This window comes from Phocoena phocoena, chromosome 16 (genome assembly GCF_963924675.1).
Source record: "Phocoena phocoena chromosome 16, mPhoPho1.1, whole genome shotgun sequence".
Classification (NCBI taxonomy): domain Eukaryota; kingdom Metazoa; phylum Chordata; class Mammalia; order Artiodactyla; family Phocoenidae; genus Phocoena; species Phocoena phocoena.
This window is the reverse complement of record NC_089234.1, coordinates 30595683-30618060: the sequence shown is the minus strand read 5'-3', so window position 1 is coordinate 30618060 and position 22378 is coordinate 30595683. Positions and strand designations below refer to the sequence as shown.

General features: G+C 54.2%; 1 protein-coding gene across 1 annotated transcript in view; it reads right to left on the bottom strand.

The window, feature by feature from the left end:
• SLIT1 (slit guidance ligand 1) overlaps positions 1–22378 on the bottom strand; it is a 169413-nt gene that overhangs the window by 44879 nt on the left and 102156 nt on the right. The window contains exons 5-13 of the mRNA XM_065894433.1: positions 10850–10921; positions 9337–9408; positions 8646–8717; positions 7935–8098; positions 5435–5582; positions 4756–4827; positions 4169–4240; positions 1814–1885; positions 945–1088 (exon numbers count right to left, since the gene is read on the bottom strand). Coding sequence (XP_065750505.1) covers positions 945–1088; positions 1814–1885; positions 4169–4240; positions 4756–4827; positions 5435–5582; positions 7935–8098; positions 8646–8717; positions 9337–9408; positions 10850–10921 — 888 coding nt within the window. The remainder of the gene's footprint in view (positions 1–944; positions 1089–1813; positions 1886–4168; positions 4241–4755; positions 4828–5434; positions 5583–7934; positions 8099–8645; positions 8718–9336; positions 9409–10849; positions 10922–22378) is intronic.

Here is a 22378-nt window from a genome sequence, read left to right as displayed (position 1 = left end):
TGTTGAAAGTACACAATACTACGAAGTCATCTTGCCAGAAAAAGAAAAAATACCTGAACCTGACCCAAGCTCCTAGATGAAATTTTCTATCTGCAGGACCTAGAGAGAACAGAGGAACATGCGAAACTACACCACAGGGGATGCAATAAGCAAATCCAGACTGTGGGGAGCTCTATGGGTCCAGTAAAGCAGTGTCTTCAACAAATAACGCGCAAGGAAAATGGAAATGGAGACCACACCCACAGATTAAAAACTTAAGTAACACATCAACCAGTATCCGCCAATTGTACTGCATAGGCATTTACTTATTTCTTTGTTTATCTATTTATTTATTTATGAGGGAGGGGATTTTAAAATGCTCTTTATTTTAAAAAAAATTTTAATGCACAGAAATCTCTTGCATTCCTATACACTAACGATGAAAAGTCTGAAAGAGAAATTAAGGAAACAATCCCATTTACCATTGCAACAGAAAGAATAAAATGCCTAGGAATAAACTTTCCTAGAATTGTTGCTCTTCTAATTTTTAATTTATAATCAGCATTGCTGTCACTGTATTTCATTTAAGACATTATCAACTGCAAGATGCACTATGATTTTATGTATTATCAAGAAAGAACAAAACGCTGCCCATTAAACATGCCATCAATTGTAAAATGCATCCCAATTCCACATTCCTATGAAGAAGGTGATATCCACATTTTATGAATGAGTAAACTGAGCCCCAGAGAAGCTAATTAACTTGCCCAGGGCCACACAGCCAATAAGGAGCATAGCTGGAATCTGAACCCAGGTTTGTCTAACCCAGAATCTGTCCTCTACCAGAGGCCATACCCGGTGAGCCAAAGGCACAGGCCAAGACCGCTGCCTGTACCTGGAGGCTGTTACCTCCCTTAGGTCCACCTGCTGGGGTGGGTGGAGGGGGAGGGCAAGAGGGCACTCACAGGGTCTGGATGGCCCGCAGGGAGGTGAAGGTGCCCTTGGCGAGACTCTGGATCTTGTTGTCATACAGGGAGAGCAGTGAGAGGTTCTGCAGATCCTGGAAGGTGTTGGGCCGGATGCAGTTGATCTTGTTGGCATTCAGGAGCCTGTGGGCAGAGCCAGGGCCAGATGGTGAGGGGAGAGGCACAGAATTGGACTCATCATGTCCTGGGCACCTTCCTAGGTGCCAATCACGCGTTATGTCAGGGAGGAGTCCACGGAAGCAGGTGCAGGGGATCTGGCCCTCTGGGTGTCCACTCCACGCAGAGGAGCTCCAGCTGCCTTCTCTGTGCACAGGGACCATTTAGTCCCCCATGCTTCTCTCTTTAAAGGAACTGCTAGAGGTGCCCAATGGGATTCTGAGACAGCAGAGAGCACAGTGGCCAAGTCACCTCCCAAAGGCATTTGGGGGTACCCTTCTCCTCCCCTTCTGCTGGGTTTCCCAGGAGCTGAGAGGGTGCATTTGGCTTCTGTGCTTCTTGGGTCCTGGGAGAGAATCCTTGCCTGAACGCTCAGCGCTCAAGGAGGCTGACCTGGGCCTGGGTGTCCTCCTTCAGGAGACAGCTCTGTCCCCAACCACACCGAGCTCAGCAGGAACACAGTTCGCATCTCAGCGGCCTCTCAGCTTAGGTGTCCTGCAATCAGCTCTGCATCCACCTCTGCCTCCCTCTCTGGCCTCTGCAGAGGCCCCTAGACTCTCACAGCCTTGCCAGGCCTGCCATCCCCCAAGGTCTTTGCCTCCCACACCCCAAAGAGGACGAAAGAGAGGCCGGAGGAATACTGCCCCCCCTCCATGGGTCCCACCCAAGGTCACTCGCATTTGGGTCCTTACAGGAGCTGTAGGGTGAACAGGCCTCCAAACACTCCCCGGGGGAGGTCTGTGATCTTGTTCCCATAGAGGACCCTGGAGAGAAGGCAGCAGAAAGGAGAGTTAGAGGACAGCCCGGCAGGCCGGGGCACAGCTCTGCAAGTCCTGCCCACACAATGGTGCCACCCCTATGTCTTTCACACGCCAGGTCCCAGCAGTGTAGGCTTGTTATACCAGTGGCCAGCAGATGGCAGTAAAGTGCGACAGGAAGGGGTCGCCGGTCCCTACTGTGCACAAAGGTACCCTATGGGCTAGAGGCGGCACGATCCCCATCACTGCGGGAGCACCCCTCCCTCACTCTCTGCCCTCACACACGGATCCCACAGAAGCCTGCAAGGGCCCCTCCGGGGAACCTCATGGGAAATTAACCTGGTTGGGGATCCAAAAGGAGATTGTTCAAAGAGAAGAAAATCCCTAGGGCAGGAAAAATTAACATATTTTCAGGGAATTACAAGCAAAAACTGGAATGCCAGAAGGCACGTGCGGTATGAGCTCCTGCACATCAAGCGAGTCTTTCCAGCACAGACAAAACACCAGAAGGAAACAGAGCAAAGTGTTAGCTGTGCTGAGATCTGGCGGCAGGACTGCGAGTGGGTTGTTTTATGCTTTAGAATTTTCAAAGTTTTCTACATGGAGCATGAATTCCATATATAATCAGAAAAAATGCAAAGGTTCAAAAAAGACAGGCAGGCAGAAATGGGTTCAGACAGATGGTGAAAGCATCATGGGCCTGGGGAGGGGGATGTATTACGTTCCAATCTCACAAGTGGCCCCCCCAGCCACCCCCGGAAACATTCTGTCTGAGTAAAAACAGAGTGTGCCATCTCTGAGCTCATTCTTGGAGGACGGCGTAGCAGGAGCTAAGTAGGATCCGGGTTGGCCCACGTGGAGAGCTCCAGTGTGGCTTGAGTGGAGGAAACGAATGGGACGGTAGCTTGGATTTTACACAGCCAGCACCAGGAAGCCTCTGGGACATCATCAGACTCCCACTGGAAAGATCCCCCCATCTGCTATGTGGAGTAATGCAGGGGGCAGGAATTGAGGCAGGGGTACCAGGTCAGGGCCTGACCAGGCGGACACTGTCAATGTCCACTTTTTGCATGACCTCGGCATGAAAGTTCCTATATGGTGAGGGGGCAGCTGCGACCAGATACCCATGAGCAACAGGAACCCACTCAGATGGGCTACTGTCATGTTCCAATTTAGGAGGAGATTCACTCACTTTTCAGAGGAAGACCCTGCATTTTGGCAGCCACCTTCAGGATCTCTCAGCCAAGGACAGTGACCCATCACCAGGCTGTCGTGTACAGCTGTGTAGGTTGCACACTGCACAGTTTTAGGAGTGCCATTCCCAACGGCCCCACGCACTACCTTGCACTCTATTCCAAGAGAAGAGGGTGCACACAGAAGACACTGAGCTAGCGGCCTCCTGCACTGTCCCAGGGGGAATTCCATTCTGTTCCAATTCCTAGGCCCCGAATCAACGCCAAGCCCATGTCCAGTGCTGCCAAGGGACGGGTGAAAATATTCATTCCTAAGACAAATGAATGGCCTCCATCAACAAGGAGCTAGCCTGACTATAGGACACCCTGAGTTCACTCTGTATGGAGACAAAGTACCATGGGACCTCAGAGAGTAAGGGGCTTAGTGACCCTGGGAGAGCGAGCAAGGGTTCTTGGAAAAAGAAATGAAGTAACATTTCCGAGATTAATTTTCAATGCCGCACAATGTTTTGTAGATTGATGGATCCCCAGCAAACTGTTGAGGGAAAGGAAATACTGGACAGGGTGGGGGAGGCAGGGGAGGCAGGAAACACTCTTCACAATCACTCATTACAACTTGAGATCAGAGCACGTTTGGGACAAAAGATGTAAGTTGTGGCAGATTTCACAACTGGAGCTGGTGGTTGCCGCCATTATAGGACCCAGGCAAGGCTTAGGAGAACGGAGTGCTGGGCCTCTGTGGGGAGGCGGGGCCAACATGAAGGCTGGGCTGAGTCAGATGACGGCCACAAAGAAGGCTGGGAAAATCCCCACCGCAGAAGGGAGAGCATCACAGTTGTCAGGGGCAACAGCTCTGCCTAGCTTTTCCATGCAATCAGCCCTTGACTCCCTCCTCCCCCTCCCAGCTGCAGAGGGTCCACAAAGAGGAAGGGAAAGCTGGGTACAGCCACCCTGGTCACTGCAGCCAGAGGGAGACCCACTGAGGCTGTCTGTGCTCCTTCTCTAGCGCCCACCAGAGGGGCCCTGAGCCCTGGGCCCTGCCAGCCTCCTTGGGGGATGCCCTGGACCACTACAGAGCCTTGGCACTGCTACTCACAGCGAGTTCAGGGACCGGAGGCCCTGGAAGGCGTCGGGTGCAATCTCCGAGATCTGGTTGTTGCTCAAGTCTCTGCAAGGTGAGCAGAGGAGAGACGGTGGCTGAATTTCTCAGTGGCCACCAAGTCCTGACTGTCCCCCCTACCTCCCAGATACCACAGGAGGGCAGGGGTTTCTTTGAAATTAGGAAGGAGAAGGGCCAGTTCCCCATCCACCCGAAAAACCCACGACTGCCCACTATTTCCCTGTGCAATCCAAGGGTCATGCACGGGTGGGTACCCTAGCTTTCCCCTACACACACCCCTCACAGCCTCAACTGCTTCTATGGGTGCCCAAGCTGAAATGGTCAGCTCTGGTCATGTGCCAGGCTCGGACTCAGCATCCTATTTAGGCCGCAAGACAGCCCTTCAAGGAGGTCGCACCACCGCCATCCCCATGTCACAGATGAGCCTGGTAGGAAGGCCAGATGATGGCTTTGCCGGGGGCTCAGACACGGCAGGCAGAGTCAGGACCTGCCCCGGGGCTGTGGCCTGCCTGCTCCAGGCTCAGCCCCGTGCTGACCCCCAGGAAATAGCAGGAGGCACTCACATCCTCCGAAGCTTTCTGTAGGGAGAGAAGGCTCCGGGGGGGATGGACTTGATCCCATTGAGCTCCAGGCGGCTGCAGAGAGAGAACACCGAGGAAGGACAAGGGCAGGTCACCCCACCCCTGCCGTTGCCCAAACCAGGCCCTTTGCCCGCCAGCCCCTGCTCCCACCCTCCATCTGGAGGTAGGGGGGCTGCCACAGGCAGAGAAAAGGGACAGGTTTTCAAGCTCCATTATCCCAGGCTGCCATGGCTGAAAGGGGCTCACCAATGATGCTAATACTAAGAAACCAATTCTTTTTTTTTTTTTTTTTTTGGCCACACCACGGGGCTTGCAGGATCTTAGTTCCCCGACCAGGGATCGAACCCATGCCCCCTGCGGTGGAAGCGAGGAGTCTTAACCACTGGACCGCCAGGGAAGTCCCTAAGAAACCAATTCTAGCAGACTCACCCAGCTGGGCTGGACAGATGGACCACAGAGGGATACCCCTCTCCAACCCTCCAGAGTTGCCAGCCTTAGGCAGACAACTCGGCCCAGCTGAGGCAAAGCATGTCTTCTCCGTTTGCACTGAGGGGCCTCAGGGCAAGCCTTGGGGTAGCGCCTGCACTGGCTCTTCACTGGCCCACCACAGCCTGGCCTGGCCAGAGGGGTGCATCCCAGCGCCTGCCCTGCCTGTACTCACATCTCCGTCATGGTCTCGGGCAGGTTGGCGGGGATGGCGGTGAGGCCTTTGCCACGACAATCCACAATGCCGTTGCTACAGGTGCACATGGCTGGGCAGGAGCCGGAGGAGAGGGTGCAGGAAGGCACGTGAGCCGCCTCCCCCTGGCCTGTGGAGACAGTGGGCTGTGACCTCAGGGGGCTCTGGGCCAGGACCTCCCTTCCCAGATACGGACTGATGGATGGGGACAAGGTACTTCTCTAAATGAGGATGAACCAGAGGAGATCACCAAGGACCATGATGTAACTCTGCAGGTGCCTGGTACATAGCAGGTACTTGTTTGCTGAACTTGAATCTGAACATAATTGTGCTACATGAGCATGTGATTTGCACGCTAGGAAATCCTACCCTCAGTTCTGAGGCTCCAGGCTCTAGTCCAAGTCACTCAACACTTCTGGCCTGAGTATGACAAGGACCATGTTTATTGAGCGCTTACTCTGTCCCACATGCCATAGTAAGTGTCGTACATGCAGTATCTCGTTGAATCCTACTGCAAAGAGCATGACATCATTGTGGCCACTTTACAGGTGAGAAAACTGAGTCCTCAACATTAATTAATTAGCACATGAAATTCACACATCCTCAACATTAATTAATAGCACGTGGAATCTCACCACATAGGTGGTGAGATCAGGGTGAAGCCCAGTGTGTGATGTTAAGGACCCACACTTTTTAAAACCGAGGTATCATCGGTTATACCAAGTGCACCATCGTACAGCTGGCTGCATTGCCACATGTGGGTACAGCCACAGAACCGCCCCCCCGACATGGAATATTTCTATCACCCAAGAAGGCTCCCTCATGCTCCTTCCCTGAGGTAGCCGCTATTCTGAGACCTATCACCAAAGATCTGCTCTGCTTGTCTGTGGATGCACATAAAGGAAAGCAGACGGCAGGCTCTCTTGCATCTGGCTTCTTGCACTCAACGTAAAATCTCCGAGATTTGCCCATGTTGTTGTGTAGTTTGTTCTTTTCTATTGCTGACTCATAGTCTATTGTACGGATATGCCATCATTGGCTAATCTAGTCTCCTGTTGGTGGACATTTGGGCAATCTCCAAGTCTGGGATATTATGAAAAACGTTGCTTGGATGTTCTTGGACGTGTGTTCGGCAGAACATGTGCACATACCTAGCAGTGGAGCTGCAGAATCACGTCTCACACACGCTGCAGCCCTGAGCACAGCGGTGTTCGAGCACAGTCTCGGGGGCTGCCGGCGCTGAGGGGGAGGGGACAGCCCCCCCACCCCCGAGCCTCACCCTGAGGAGAGGAGGCCAAGCTCTGTGTGGCTGGCGGGCTCAGATCCACAGGCTTGGGAGGAACGGGCAGCCCCTAATCCTCTGTCACGGATCTGTGAGCTGGTCATTCACTCAGCAAACATCCCTTGAGCATCTATCTCTCTGTGTCAAGTGTGAGCACAGTACTAAGAAATGGCCAGAGAACACAGCACACGTACCCATGTTTTCGTGGACGTTGCGATCAGTCTATGCGGGACTCCCTCTGGGGCCAGGGAAGGCTCCCTGGGCCCTGCAGGTTGAGGAGGGAGCAGCAAGGCGGGGAGGATGTAACCAGCAGGGAAACAGCCTGCCAGGAGGCCAGGGTGGGAGGCACCTGCTCCCGGGAGGGGCAGAGGCAGGCACGACTGAGACGCAACAGTGCGGAAGCCACCAGGCAGAGGAGGCACAGATGCCCTCGTCCAGCCTCGCAGAGCTGGAGGGCAGTTTGGACGCTCCTAGGAGCACTGAAAGGCCAGGTAGGGACAAAGCAACAGTGACTAGCCCAAACCTGTGGCTCTCTTTAGGTCATTCTGGCTGCAGTATGGAGATTGGAGGGGCCAGAAAGGAAGTGGGGTGGCCAGGCAGGAGGCTCTCCCAGGACCCTAGGTGGAAGATGGAGGTACGGACTCTGGAGTCCATTTCACTTCGAACCAAGGCTAGAAGGCCCAACTTAATGACTTTTCCAGATAGCAGGGGTGAGACAATGGGCGATGGGAGAGGGGGGTAATAGGAGGGGGCAAGGAGTGGGTGGAGTAAGGGGTGGGAGGCAAGGGCGGGAGCTCTGGGTAGAAGCAAAGAAGCAAAAGGGAGACATTGGGTAGAAGGGATGGGACAGAAGGGGACAATGGGTGGGGACAGGAAAGAAGTGATGGGTAGGAGACAGGAGGGGAAATGCAGTGGAGGCAAGAGGTGATGTGGAGACAAAGGTGATGGGTGAGACAACAGATGGGGAAGGAGAAGGAGAGCAGTGAGGACAGGACACAATGAGTAGGGACAGGAGAGAACATGAGCGAGGGTAGGAGACGGTGAGATGTCCTCACCCCATCCATGGATGAGGACCGGAGGTCACGGGTGGGCCAGATGTTAATGCGTGCTGACAGGAGGTTAGTGGGAGGGAACAGGAGGCGGGGCGGGGCGGGGGGCAGGCGAAGGGCAGCCGAGAGCCCCAGCAGGGCCTGCACCCACCTGGGCAGCTGAACTCACTCTTCTGGACCTCGGCCACGTTGAGGCCGCGCAGGCTGGCAGGGCCCGAGCACTGGGTGAAGAGCCCGATGGTTGGCCGCTGCCTCAGCCACTGGGAGAGCCAGGCCAGGTGGCAGTCGCAGAGCAGGTGGTTGGAGTGCAGGCGGCTGTGGGGTGAGGGAGGAGACAGGGTGGCTCACGACCCACCTGGGCCCCCAGCCCCTGGCCGCACAGTGGGAGCCCCTTCGCCCACGGGGCAGGGGGCCGAGCCCCTGGCGCTCCACTGGGTCAGGGCCCGGCCTACACCCAGTCAGCTGCGCGGCTCAGCCCCGACTTGGGGATTATCTGCAGCAGCGGGAAACTTCCCAGCAGCTGCCCCTTCCCTCCCAGCGGGCTCGGCGGGTGCGAGGGGGCACCCCTTCGGCTGGAGTGTGCCCAGTGAAGACGCATCTCACTGAGCTCACGTAGACCCACTGCCCAAATCACCTAACTCATCTTCAAACACAAAAACAAATCATTTGTTGTCCAAGGAAAACATCAACTATAAATGACATTCGACGTCCTTCCGTTGTAGATCACCTCCCCCTCCCCCAACTCCACTCAGCCCCCGCCCTGAGGTGGCCTCCGGGGCTGCAGAGGAGGCCGAGCTCCTTCCGCTCTGCCCCCGGCACCTCCCCTGCTCACTGTGCTCCCGGCCGCCCCGGGCTGACTCACAAGGTCCGCAGCTTGGGCATGTGGTTGAAGCTGGACACGGGGATGGTGGTGATGCTGTTGTTGTTCAGAGTCCTGAAAGAGGGAAGCCAGAGTCACTGAGCGTCCGCCCAGCAGCAAGCCGCGTGGGAAGGACGGGCACAGCTTCTCCCTCACACTGTGGCTCACAGTCTGCCCTCGAGGTGACCAGCCCTGGGCTGGACCCGGAGGCTACGCCGGAGAGCCACCCTCAGGGAGACCCCTGAGCTGGGACAGTGATGAAGAGGCAGCTGCACCACAGACCCCCAGGCTGGTAGGACGGGGGTGGGGGGCACAGAAGGTGAGGATGGGTGCAGGCTCGGGCTGGCCTGGAAGAAAGCGTGGGGTTTGGACAGACGGAGGGAGAAAGGCGAGGCACTGCAGCCTTGTGTGTTAGAAACTCCAGAGAGACACAGCCACTCGCCCTGGGCTTCATCACGAGCAGTTTAAGCCTGGGTCACACTGCCACAGGCATGACCCCAGGAGTACACGCCCTTCCGTCCTTGGCGACAAGTCTAGGAGAGCAGAGAGCAGGCCTCTGCCCTGGGCTTGGCACCCACCTCCCAGGCCTCCCGCCTCCTGTGGGGCTTCCCAGCCCAAACACCAGCTGCTTGGGCCTCAGTGCCCGTGATAGCCAGCTCTCCTGCCTCTGTTTCCCTTCCTATGTTTCACTTACAGCACTTCCAGCCCCCGCAGAGCCCGGAAAGCTCCTTCCTCAATGCAGCTGATCTGGTTCTTGTCCAGCTGTCTGTGGAGCAAAGGAAGGTTATAGAGAGGATGGCTTGTTGCCTACAGCGGGGATGTCCAGACATTCTGATCAACCACTCCATTAGTTTAAAAAAAAAAAAGACCTGACCCCAATCATTTGTCCAGTACATACGTGTTGATCCAAATAGTAAATGTTAATAAAAGCTTAAATTCTTTCTCATTTTTAGTTAAAACAGTAAGTATAAATAAGTTATATTATACTCCTCTCCCCAACCTTGCATATTTCCTGGGGAGCAGGCACCGCCCCCTCTTTGAAGACCACCTAGAGGGTGCTTGCTGGTGGCTGTAAAATCAGAGTCTGTCACAGGAGCCATGGCAGCCACAGCCGGCAAACAGATTTCAGCCTGAGTGCCAAGTGAGACCGACTCACAGTGGCTACCTGGACTGCTGCTCCCAGAATATACTGAAGCTGTGACTGGGCTCCTTGGGAAAGAATGCGGTGATCAATTACCAATGTCTACTACAGGCACGAGGGTCAGGGAGTGACAAGCGTGCCAGGCATTTGCCATCACCATGGCAGTCAGACCTGGGTTGGGGTGGAGTATAAGCCTGGACCAGAATAAATTTGAGTAATAGAAATAAACCATTATATTTAAATAGCATTCGGCTTCCCTGGTGGCACAGTGGTTAAGAGTCTGCCTGCCAATGCAGGGTACATGGGTTCTAAGCCCTGGTCTGGGAAGATCCCACATGATTAGCTGCGGACAACTAAGCCCGTGCGCCACAACTACTGAGCCTGCGCTCTAGAGCCTGTAAGCCACAACTACTGAGCCCACGTGCCACAACTACTGAAGCCTGTATGCCTAGAGCCTGTGTTCTGCAACAACAGAAGCCACCGCAGCGAGAGGCCCGTGCACCACAACGAAGAGTAGCCCCTGCTCACCGCAACTAGAGAAAAGCCCGCGTGCAGTAACAAAGACCCGACGCAGCCAAAGATAAACTAAAATAAAATTTAAAAAATAGCATTCAACAAAGTGTATTTATTTCCATATCTCATTTAAACCTCAGAGCAAGCTGTGAGAGAAATATGATGTCCCCATTTTGCAAAACAATATATAGAGGCTCAGTGAAGTTAACTGGCTTGCAGCAGCTTATACAATATGGACCTGCAAGAAAACATTCAGACCCAGCTCTCCCCACCTACTGGAAGGTAAGGGCACAGAGACTGTCCATTGCAATGGAACAAGGACATCACCCAAGCACCCCACAGTTCATGACACTCCCTTCCACCTGGCCCCAAAAGGTTGCCTGTTTCCTCCAGCCCCAGACTGTTCCAGAAGACCATGCTGGCACGAGCCATCTCAGAGCCCAGGCCAGCTCCTCGGCTGCCTGGACCACAGGGCTTGGGGAGACCCAAAAGGATGCTGACAGGGGTGGCCCAACAGTCCCCAAGCCCCTCTCCCTCCCAGGCCCATACTCACAAATTTTTGAGGTCTGTGGCTCCACGAAAAGCCTTTCTGGGGATGGCCTGGATGCTGTTCTCACTCAGGTCCCTGCGAGGACAAAGCCAGAGGGAGAACACTGTCAGAAAAGATTTCTCCAGAGTGCCCTGATGAGTCAGGGAGGTCAAGCAGGCCAGACAGTGCCCAGACCAGACGCAGCTGTATCCCAGCACCTGGGACAGTGCTTGGCATGCAAAGATCACTGGGTAAACATTTGTCGAATGAATGAATGAGTGAATAAATGAGCTGGAACTCGGTCCCCAGCCACCTCCCCTTCTCTGGGCAGAGAGGTTGCAGCCGGGGGGTGCAGCCTGGGGCAGCAGGGATCAGCTCTGCCAGCCCCCAAGCCTGCCCACCAGACCCACCAGGGTCAGCTCAGCCCCCAAGGCATCGTCCAGGGCTGCAAAGGAGCAAGCAAAGAAGGAGCTTCTCGACGGGGCCCACAGCTGCCCTGAGACCTATGGCGAGTCTACCTACCGTTCCTGATCTGTTTTACTGACCAGGAATGGAGGCTTCAGAAGAAGGCACAGCTGGACCCCAGATAACCCAGCCAGTAGGTGGCCCACCAGGTTGTGAACTCCAGGCTGGGTCTGACTCCAGACCCCATGGTCTCGGGGACTGCAGGGGGCAGGGCTGCCATTGAGCCTGGATCCACACGGGGCACTGAGCGTGCTGGCCTAGGGACTGCCGTGCTGCATCCCTGCCCTGGGGCTTGGAGGGCAGGGACTTCTGAGGACTCCATCACCTCCCCATTATTAAAGTCCTGAAGTGAGGGAGGAGGCATTGCAGGGACTCAGCAACTCATCTTCCGCTCCCCAGCAGGATTGGGCCTCAGGCACCTGTCTACCCGCCTCTCCTCCCTCTCTCAATCCTCATTGCGGAATGTCCTTTTGCTTCCCACCGTGCTGATAACAACCACCCCCCAACGCCTGCACCGCCCTGCGCCCTGCGTGTTGAGCGCGCCAGAGTCTCACACTAACCGTGGGGCAAATACTACTGCCGTCCCCCTTTCGCAAAGGACAAGAGGGAGGCTCACGGAAGTTACACAGCTTTTTTGAGGGAACACTGGCGGGTTGGCGGGTGGCGGCTCCAGAATCTGAAACTGGCAGTCAGGTTCCAGAGCCTCCCCTTGCACAGCAGCCCTGGGAGGAACTGCAACCTCAGACGGCCAGGGCTGCCTGTCCCCACGTGGGACGGGCAGTTCTGCAGACCCTGGACCCTCCTCCTGGGCCAGGCCCATGGGGCTTTGACCATCTCCATCCCTTCAACCATTCACCCCACGGGCCTCAGGGTTCACCTCCAATCTGAGAACACAGCCCACAGGGTCACTCAGTGCACTGTCCCCTGAGCTGCGGGAACCGCTCCCCTCTGCCTGGGTTTTTCTGCTGAGACAACAAAACAGAAGCATCGCAGCAGAGCGCATGGGGCCCTGACCTCAGAAAGGCAGGCTCGAATCCCGGTTCCCCACCTTCTGGCTGTGCATCTGTGGCTCAGCCTTTCCCTCCTGAGCCCCAGTTTCCTTGTGTGCAAAGTGGGGGAATACAAGCCTTGCAAGGCCTGCCCCACAAACCGCCCCAAACCCTGCCCCCTGCACAGAGTGTGAGCTAACCCCTGTGAGCTCCCTCCCCTCCAAACCCCGACCCCTCCTGTCCCCGAGCTGCCTAACCGGCCCCAAGCACCTGTGGTCCAAAAGGGCTTTGTCACCATCACACCCCCTGTTCCCTGCTCGGTCTCTCCTTGAAGGAAGGCGTCTCAAGCCTGTGACACAGCCTCTCCTCTCTCTCCTCCAAAACTACATTCCCGCTGTGTCTGGCTTCACTGTAATAGGCCTGTGCCTGTCCCTTAATGTGACAGCAGCTTCTCTCCCCTCTCCTCCCGGCCTCCCAGATTTCAGAAAGATGGAGGGTGCCCAGGAGTGGGGACCTCTGGTAGCACCCTCATCTCAGCCCTAGCTAGCACTTCGCCCTTCAGCCAAGCTTGGGAGGAAACTCTGGGCTGACAGCTCGCAACCATTATTCCGTTTAATTCTCACTACAATCCTGCAAGAAGGTTTCTCCCTTGTATCGACTAGTTTATTGATTTAGGCCAACCTTGTTCCAGAAAGGCTTTAAGGTGACTTATAGGGATTTATAAAACAGCAAGAGAGCAGGAGTAAAAAGTAGGGCAAAGAAAAGACAAATCAATATCGGACACCAAGCACGCAGCACCACGTGATCCACACAGCTGCCTGGTCGGGACAGGGGGTAGGTTCTAAGCTTTCTGAGAGCTGATGTGAAAAGGGAAAACTGGTCAGTTAACTGCATCCCCGATATATGTATAAATTCAAAAGAACCAGTTTCTCGGGAGTAGAGCTGTTTTTGGCACTAAGATGAGACAAGAATTTCTCAGGGGTCTTTATAAAAAATGACTGTGTGTCCTAATCAATAACGTTAGATCCTTATAATAAATGGGTTTCAAGTGTCTGTTTCTTATAATAACATCACATCAAAGTATGATTCCGGCAGAGCAATTCTATAAGGATACACACCGGGAGCTAAGTGGGAAAGGGAGGGGCAGGAACGGTCTGTCAAAGGCAGGATGCATCGAGCCTGGCATGATCCAAGAGTAGCTGAGAGCAGGAGGTGCTGGGAAGAGAGTGTTGGCAGGAAAAAGCCTTGCAGACCAGAGAAGGCGACAGGTTAGACCAGAGAGGGGTGTGATCTGATGGCCTTTTAGACATGGCTCTGGGGCACCAAAGCTTATAGAGAAAAGACGCTGCCCCCAGTGGACACCAAGTGCCAATTACTGAGGCGAGGGTCCAGGGGTGGGTGTGGATCCACCAGGGCCAGGCTACAGTAGTGAGCCGGTGCTCACACTGTTAAAATGAGTAAAGAAAACTGAATTTGAGACCTGAAAGAGGCCAGCCTCTAGACCAGAGGGAAACAGGAGAGCCTTGAAAGGCGGAGGAAAATGCAGAGTGCTGACAGCAGAGAGGGTGGTGGAGAGAACCCGAACTCTGCAACGGAAGGATCTAAGTTCAGTTCCTGCTTCTGCCATTTACATTAGAAGTTACATGCCCGAGAGCTTCAATTTCCCTATTTGTAATATGGGGATTAAAATATCTACCACGCAGGGCTTTGAAGATGATTAAGAGAGCTCATGTAAATATTTATGCTTCTGTTCTAGTACCTCCATTTGGCAATACTTAAGAAATGTTGGGGGGGCTTCCCTGGTGGCGCAGTGGTTGAGAGTCCGCCTGCCGATGCAGGGGACACAGGTTCGTGCCCCGGTCCGGGAAGATCCCACATGCCGCGGAGCGGCTGGGCCCGTGAGCCATGGCCGCTAAGCCTGCGCGTCCGGAGCCTGTGCTCCACAACGGGAGAGGCCACAACAGTGAGAGGCCCCCGTACCGCAAAAAAATTAAAAAAAATAAAATTAAAGAAATGTTGGGGGCTTCTTTGGTGGTCCAATGGTTAAGACTTTGCCTTCAAATGCAGCGGGTGCAGGTTCGATCCCTGGTCGGGGGGAGCTAAGATCCCACATGACTCGGGGCCAAAAAACCAAAACATAAAACAGAAGCAGTATTGTAACAAATTCAATAAAGACTTTAAAAATGGTCCACATTTTTAAAAATCTTAAAATAAATAAATAAATAAAACTCTTAAGAAAAAAAAAAATGTGGGCTTTTGTCCAGCCTTAATTAAGCACAGTCCGCCTATCCCTTTGCTAAGGTTCTGACTGTTGTCTCCTGTTATCTCACTAGGGGGCGCCAGAAGCCTTCCCCGGACTTGGATGCTTGCTCAGCCATTTGGCAAACCCAAACAAAGCTATTCATTTTTTTGCCTCGTTGATCCCCTACCTGGTCAACAACTGTTTTGTCTTTCCCAGACCTCTTTGAAATAAAGTTTCTTATATCCATTTTCACCAGGTTGGCATGCAAACTTCAAATGTACCACCTACAACTTTTCTCATCATATCTTCCCAGGCCCTGAGCCTCCTTTTTCTCCCTGAAACTTGATCGATGTTGCCCTATTCTTCTCCCTCGGTGACCTTGTCAGAGACCCTGAAGTGAGGTGCGTGGCCTGGGGTATGTCGGGGCAGAATGAGATACACTGAGAGAGGCCATCCTGGAAGAGGGTGGGCTGTGGAGCTGGAAGGACAAACCCAAACCCGGAGCAGCTGGTGGCCCGATCCTGGCCAGGGGGAAGCACAGGGCACAGAACCACAGGGCAGACAGCAGCTCAGAAGGACGCCTCAGGCAGGACAGCAAGAAGCAGATTCGAGAGCAAGGATGCAGCAACCAGACAAGGGACCGGCTGGGGACAGATTCTATGGGAAAGGATAAGGTCCTAGATTTCTGACAAGCTCCCAGGGGATACAGAGGCTGCTGATCCAGGAAGCACACACTGAGAGGCCAGGGCATAGAGGAGAATGCCCACAGCTGAGTGTCACCCTGGAGACTTGGGTTCAACGAGTCCTGTCTCACCCACTTACATCATGTGGTCTCGGGTGAGTCACTAACCTCTCTGGCCTCAGTTTTCTCATCTGCAAAATGTGGGTGAGAAGTGGTACCTACCTTGCAGGCTCTGATGTGACAGGCACTGGGTGCTCTCACCCCTGCCCATGACTCCACATGTGCTGCCGTTCCTTCATTGCCTCGAATCCCTCCTGCCACAGGACCTCCGCACTTCCGTTCCCTCTGCCGAGACTATTCCTCCACTCTTGAGGAGAAATGGTAACTTCTATTCATCCTTCACATCTCAGTCTACAGACACCTCCTCTGACAGCTCCCTCTGCTGCAGGCTCCCAGGGCCCCGACGCTTTCTCTTCTCAGCACTAATCCAGGTTTATAATGAAATATTTGTGCACTGGATGTAATAAAATACTGATTTTTGGTTAACACCCCTCTCTGCCTCCAGACAGTCCCTGGACACCTGGTGCGTTGCAGAGGCTCAGTAATTTTTAGCTGAACTGAACTAAAGTGGATCCTTCAATGATTCTCTTGCTCCAATCCCTCTGCATTTTCCGGATTAAAGCAAAGAGTTAAGACAGGCCATGTGACTGAGAGGGAAAAGCAGGGGCTTGGGGCAGGATGGCTGGTTCTGTGTGAACTTCGTGAGACCAGACCTCTTCCCCGTGCACTGGGTATGGTTGTACTTGCTCTGCCTAACACTCACCCAACGAGCGAGGGCTCTGAAGGGGGCTGGGGGAAGAAGCGCTTGTTGCCAACGGTGTTATAATCAACCCTGCCCTTCCCTTCGCCCATCTTTACGGAACTTCGATAATAACCCTCCATGGCTCTGAGGTGGTCCCAGCAGCGTGAGCGGAGAGGTGGGGGAGCCTCTGAGGAAGGTAAGTGACTCCCAGGACCCACAGGAGGACAGGGAGCTGGAGCCCCTGGGGTCCACCCGGGGGACTCGAGGTAAGGGTGCTGCAGGCGAAGATCCCCCTGCCTGAATCCCACCACCCAAGATCAAGGGCCCTGGGACGCGAGCTGCTGCCAGTACCTCCACCCCCGGGGTCTGGGACACCCCCAATGACCCCAGCTGGGTCCCCCTTCCCTGAAGAGAAGGGGGTAGCAAGCCCACAGCCTGGCTTGGGCACCGCCCCTCCTCCTGCACACTGCCAATCCCTCCAGCCTCTGCCAGGGCCGGGAGAGGCAGGGGCTAGAAAGCCGAGGTCAGGACCCCATGTTCTCTCTGCTAATCCCCCTTCACGCTCTAACCAGATTGGGTCCTGCTGGCAGACCGGCCTGAGGGGATCAGCACAGGGGGCATTTCCTGCCAGAGATGCTGGGCACCAGCCAGAGCCACCTCCCTGCCGGCCCCACTGCAGAGCTGGGGGCCTGCTCTGTCTGCCTTTCAAGCCACACGGAGGCTCTGGGCAACCTGGCCTGTTCCCTCGCCCGCTGGTTACCGTGTGCTCGCCCAGTATGGGGATGGAGGAAACCAGGGCAGCCCGACTGTTCCAGGCCACCTCCCCTAGGGCTCCCTTAGCGGATTAAGGACTTGGGCCTTGGGCCTTGAAGCCGGCCACGTACCTCCCCACCGAGGGACCTCCTGGCAGTTTCCTAACGCCTTGAGCCTCAGTCTCCTCCTCAGTAAAGTGGGAATGACTGTGGGGTCATGGGGCCTAACTGAGGCTGTGTGCGGTGCTCTTGGCCGGGATTGGCAGAGTCAGCTGCCACCGCTAATCGTCTTCATGGGCCTCAGGGCTGGGGGGCCAGGGAGGGTCAGGGTGGAGAAATCCAGGTCTTGCTAGAGTCTGTCATACAGATTGAAGTAAGTCAGAAAGAGAAAGACAAATACTGTATGCTAACACATATATATGGAATTTAAGAAGAAAAAAATGTCATGAAGAACCTAGGCGTAAGACAGGAATAAAGATGCAGAGCTACTAGAGAATGGACTTGAGGATATGGGGAGGGGGAAGGGGAAGCTGGGACAAAGCAAGAGAGTGGCATGGACATATATACACTACCAAACGTAAGGTAGATAGCTAGTGGGAAGCAGCCGCGTAGCACAGGGAGATCAGCTCGGTGCTTTGTGACCACCTAGAGGGGTGGGATAGGGAGGGAGGGAAGGAGGGAGACGCAAGAGGGAAGAGATATGGGAACATATGTATGTGTATAGCTGATTCACTTTGTTACAAATCAGAAACTAATATACTATTGTAAAGCAATTATACTCTAATAAAGATGTAAAAAAAAAGAAAAACTCCAGGTCTTGGAATCAGGGGGATGAGGCTGGAGGCTGGCTCTGCCACCAGCCCACTGTGTGATCTCGGGCAAGACCGGTGGTTAGTTCCTAGTCCCTGGGTCTCCCCTTCCAACAGCACTACCTCCCAGTGAGGTCGGGAGGATTAAATCACACACGGGTGAGCCCAGCTCCAGGCAGCCTCCCTCATGCTGCTGCGGCTGCTAAGTGCCACCCAAGGACCCTCAGCTGGTGACTCAGCACCCACGTCTCTGGCACCTGAACCAGCAGCATCGGAGCCACCTGGGAGTTTTAGAAACATGAACTTTCTAGCCCCGCCTACTGAATCAGAATCTGCATTTTAGTAAGATCCCCCCAGGTGATTCATATGCATGTTTAAGTTTGAAAAGTGCTGGGGCTTCCCTGGTGGCGCAGTGGTTAAGAAACCGCCTGCCAATGCAGGGGACACAGGTTCGAGCCCTGGTCCAGGAAGATCCCACATGCCGCGGAGCAACTAAGCCCATGTGCCACAACTGAGCCTGCACTTTAGAGCCCGCGAGCCACAACTACTGAGCCTGTGTGCCACAACTACTGAAGCCTGCGCGCCTAGAGCCCGTGCTCCACAACAAGAGAAGCCACCGCAATGAAAAGCCCACGCACCGCAACAAAGATTAGCCCCCGCTCGCCGCAACTAGAGAAAAGCCCGCGCGCAGTAAAACAAATAAATAAAAAAAATTTTTAAAAGAACAGTGCTGCATCTGACAGAGGGAAGCTTAAAACTCTTCCTGTCCCCAGCTAGGGCTAAAGTAAAGGGGTCGTAGCCCCTGTACCCGCCAGCTTTCCAAAGCCAGGGGCAGAGGAGACAACTCCCACTCCTTAGGGGGCGGGATGGGAAGAGACTTGGACACAGACACCTCCACTGAGTGGAGAGAGGGAAGAGCAGCCTCTGACCTGTCACCTGTGGCATGCCACGGCCCACCTTCATGGGGAACAGAGGAGGTGCTCACCAGAGGCAGGGCAGTGGCAGCCACAACATTAGTACCACCGCCCTCCCTACATTCCTGCTGGGGTTGGGGCAGGGGGAAGCTGCCTGAGAGGCACTCAGCTCCTCCATGCCAACAGGAACCACTGCTCCAGCTCAGGGCCCCAGCCAGGGGCTGGAAGACAGAGCCCCAGGGGGCTGCTCTGTACCCCAGGTCCCTGCTGCAGGATGCACCCCAGGGCTGGGATGCCAGGTGCACACCCGCATCTAAGGTGCTCCTGGGATCCGGCAGGACCATCCCTCCTTTGTCTCTGCCTATCCTTCGAGCCTCCCCTCAAATCCTACCCTTTCCACCCAGGAGGGAAATTAGTTCTGCAGTTACCCCTCCCCGCCCAGGCTCCCCAGCCCACGGACAATATTCAGGGGCCCCAGATCTACCCTCCGTGGGTACGTGGCATGTGCGTGCACCTGTCTCCAAGTGACCTTCAAGGCGGGTTCCTGAGAGACATTTGGTGATAAGGACCTGAACCCTTTCTGCCTGGGCTCCAACCTCAAGGTAATGACTGGGACTTTGTCATTCATAAATCTCAGGTGCTCCCAGGAGAGCAAACTGAAAGCTTATCAGGGGCTGATTCTCAGTGTGGATGAGTTTGTTTCATCAACTCCAGAAGTCAAGTTTGGGTCGGGGGAAGGGGGAGAGTGCAGAAGAGACCAGGGAGTAGTATCAAAGGACAGGCTGGTGGTGGGGTGAAGGGGGAACTGGTCCCACCATCCACAGCCTAGTTTCCTTTGACCTTGGGCCCCGCTCCCCTGCTGTTGTCAAAACAAAGGAAAGACACCCGCACCCCACCTCGGAGCTGCCTCTGTCTTCTCCTAAGGCTGCACTAAGTAGCCAGTTCCCCTTGCTAATCCTTGGGCTCCCCGATCCCCTCTCCTCTCCTCCCGAGGGCCAGAGTCAGGCCAGCTAGGATAAACGGCGGGGGCCATCAGATAAGCCTGTGTCCCCCAAAGGACCTCAGTGAGGGGAGGGTGAGGCGCTGGCCAGGCAGTAGCTGGTCTGGGAGGGGAGCCAGGCGACCCGGGTTCAAAAGCAAGCTCAGAATCAACTGGCTGCCTCTTTGCACCTCAGTTTCCTCATCTGTAACAAGCTTATGAGGGGCAAACAGACAAAGGTATGTGAATGTATCCCAAAGACTGTCTGGCACACAGTAGGTGGCAATCACGTTGCCGCCAAGGCTTCAAACCACCCCTACTAATTGCTGGGTGGTCCAGGTCTGACCCCTCTCCTTCTCCACCCCTATCCTCCTAAGGTGGTTATGATATTCATGGAATTAAAGCTCACGCATGCTCTGTGAGGCCTTGAGATTTTAAAAAGTGTTAAACACACAATATTTCCCCAAGGAATTCCTGAAGTCCAAACTCCCGTAGGTAATTTTGGAGGCTCACACCATAGATGGTGGGGTTGGAGCTTTGCAGGAAAAATGGGCTGCTCCAAGCTACCAGTGCACGCCAGGCACCATCAGCAGGAAAGATGCCTTCCTCTCCTGTCCACCACACTACCCCGAAGCCACACACCCTCCTGTGGCCAGCCCCCCCTCCCTCTAGACCCACGGAGTTAATGTTGCAGAAACCTCATTAGGAAGAGACATTAAGCAGCCCTGGATCACGGCGCCATAAAACCAGCCTTGGTAACATTTCTGTGAATTGGGCTGTTTGTCATGCAGCTACCGATCACTGCAATCAATCCCCACAATAGAGATATCAGAGGAGATGCACGCACCCCACAAAGCAACCACAGAGCCCTGCCAAGGAAAGCTGCTCAGAGGCTGGAGTCCCATTCAGGAGTGAGTGGCTCAAGGACAAACAGGAAACAGACGAGAAGGCACAGGTCCCAGCCACCATGGCAAGAACACGATAACGGCAATTGGGCAAATGAAGGAGGCGGGGGAATGCAAGCCCCTCTTAATGTGAGTGCCGGGTAAGGCCTTCCCTGTAATCAACCACCATGCACTGAGCCCCCAGGAAGCTCCAGGCATTCTGCTGAGTCCTGAGCAGGGATGCACTGGGGGAGACAAGGCTCTTGTCCCAGACACATTTGAGTCGTTAGGACCAATAACTTCAGAGATTCCCAGCCCAGGCACACAGTGGGGAAGGGGCAGGGGGGTTCAGCAGGAGAAAGAATCAAGATATAGAGGAAAGAACATGAGCTTTGGAGCCAAACAACCCTGGGTTTGATTCCAAGCTCCACCACTTACTGCCTGTGTGACCTTGGGAAGTTACTCAACCTCTCTGAATCTGGTTGCTCATGTGTAAAGGAGAGTTCACCACAGCTCCCTCTTGCTGGGTTATATAGTGAGGATTAGATACCAAATGTGCCATTTAAATAAAGCACAAAGATAGGCAAAACGCATCTATGCTGTTAGGAATCAGGACCGTGGTTACTGTTGTGAGGGGATTAATGACTGGAAGGAGGAACAAGAGGCTTCTGGGTGCTCGTGATGTTTTCATTCTTGATCTCTTGCTGGTTATATGGGTGTGTTCACTTTGTGAAAATTCAGCGAGTTATATATACGAAAATACATAACACATGTACAGAAATTTGCACTTTCCTGAATATATGTTATACTTCAATGAAAAGTTTTTAAAAACAACATTTAAGCACTGATTCCAGTGCGTGGTGCTTTGAAGGCATTCAACAAATGCTAATGTCCTGCCTCCCTGATCCTCCGCAGAGGAGACAAAGGTGGAAAAAATCTTTGAGGTGACCAACACCCAAAGAATTGGGGCTCACAATTCTAAGCGGTGGGGAAATCCCCAGGCTGAGAGGACACCGCACAGAGGGCGGCAGAAACAGTGCCCACCCCAAAGTGATGAAGGACTGGGAATCAACATCAAACAGACAAGGAGGCGGGAAAGCAGGCCCTGTGGGCACGTGAGCATTTTGACTGTGCCGGGTGAGATGCCGTATCCCAGGGTAGGACGGCATCTGTCTCCGTTGCAGCAGTTCACGTCTGCTTACACATCTCCCTGAAGAGCAGGTACAGTGCCCTGCTCCAGGATGAGACCTCAGGGTCCAGTGGGATGGGCTGAGATGCTGATGTTGGAGGAGCGAGGACCTTGGGGCCCCTCAGGGCAGGCCTGGGGCCTGGGCCAACAGAAGAGCCTTCAGAGCTGGTCTGGATTCCTTCTTTGCCTTGTTTCAGGAAGGAATTAAGGCAGTTTTAGGGATACGTTATAAAATGGAGTAAGATAACAGGAACCAGAGGAAGAGTTAAAAAAAAAAAAAGACAAAAATGAGTAGACATATCAAACAAGAGGGAGAAGTACACCCTACAAAAGCCTCTGCATCTGCTACATATGGGCCTGGGCTTCTCCCAGCCTAGGAGGATGTGGAGACTGCTGTGCATACAATTCACCAAGTCCACAGATGAAAACAAGCTTGGGGGAGAGGCATGGCCTTTCCTGGTTCTAAAACCAAGCACGGGGGACTTCCCTGGTGGCGCAGTGGCTAAGAATCCACCTGCCAATGCAGGGGACACGGGTTCGAGCCCTGGTCCAGGAGGATCCCACATGCCGTGGAGCAGCTAAGCCCGTGCGCCACAACTACTGAGCCTGCGCACCTAGAGCCCGTGCTCCGCAACAAGAGAAGCCACCGCAATGAGAAGCCCACGCACCGTAACAAAGAGTAGCCCCTGCTCGCCGCAACTAGAGAAAGCCCACGTGCAGCAACGAAGACCCAACGTAGCCAATAAATAAATAAATAAACTTTTAAAATAAATAAAACCAAGCATGGAGGCTTCGTACGGGTCCCATAAAGAGGCAGCAGCAGAACAGAAAAGCAGGACATTTACC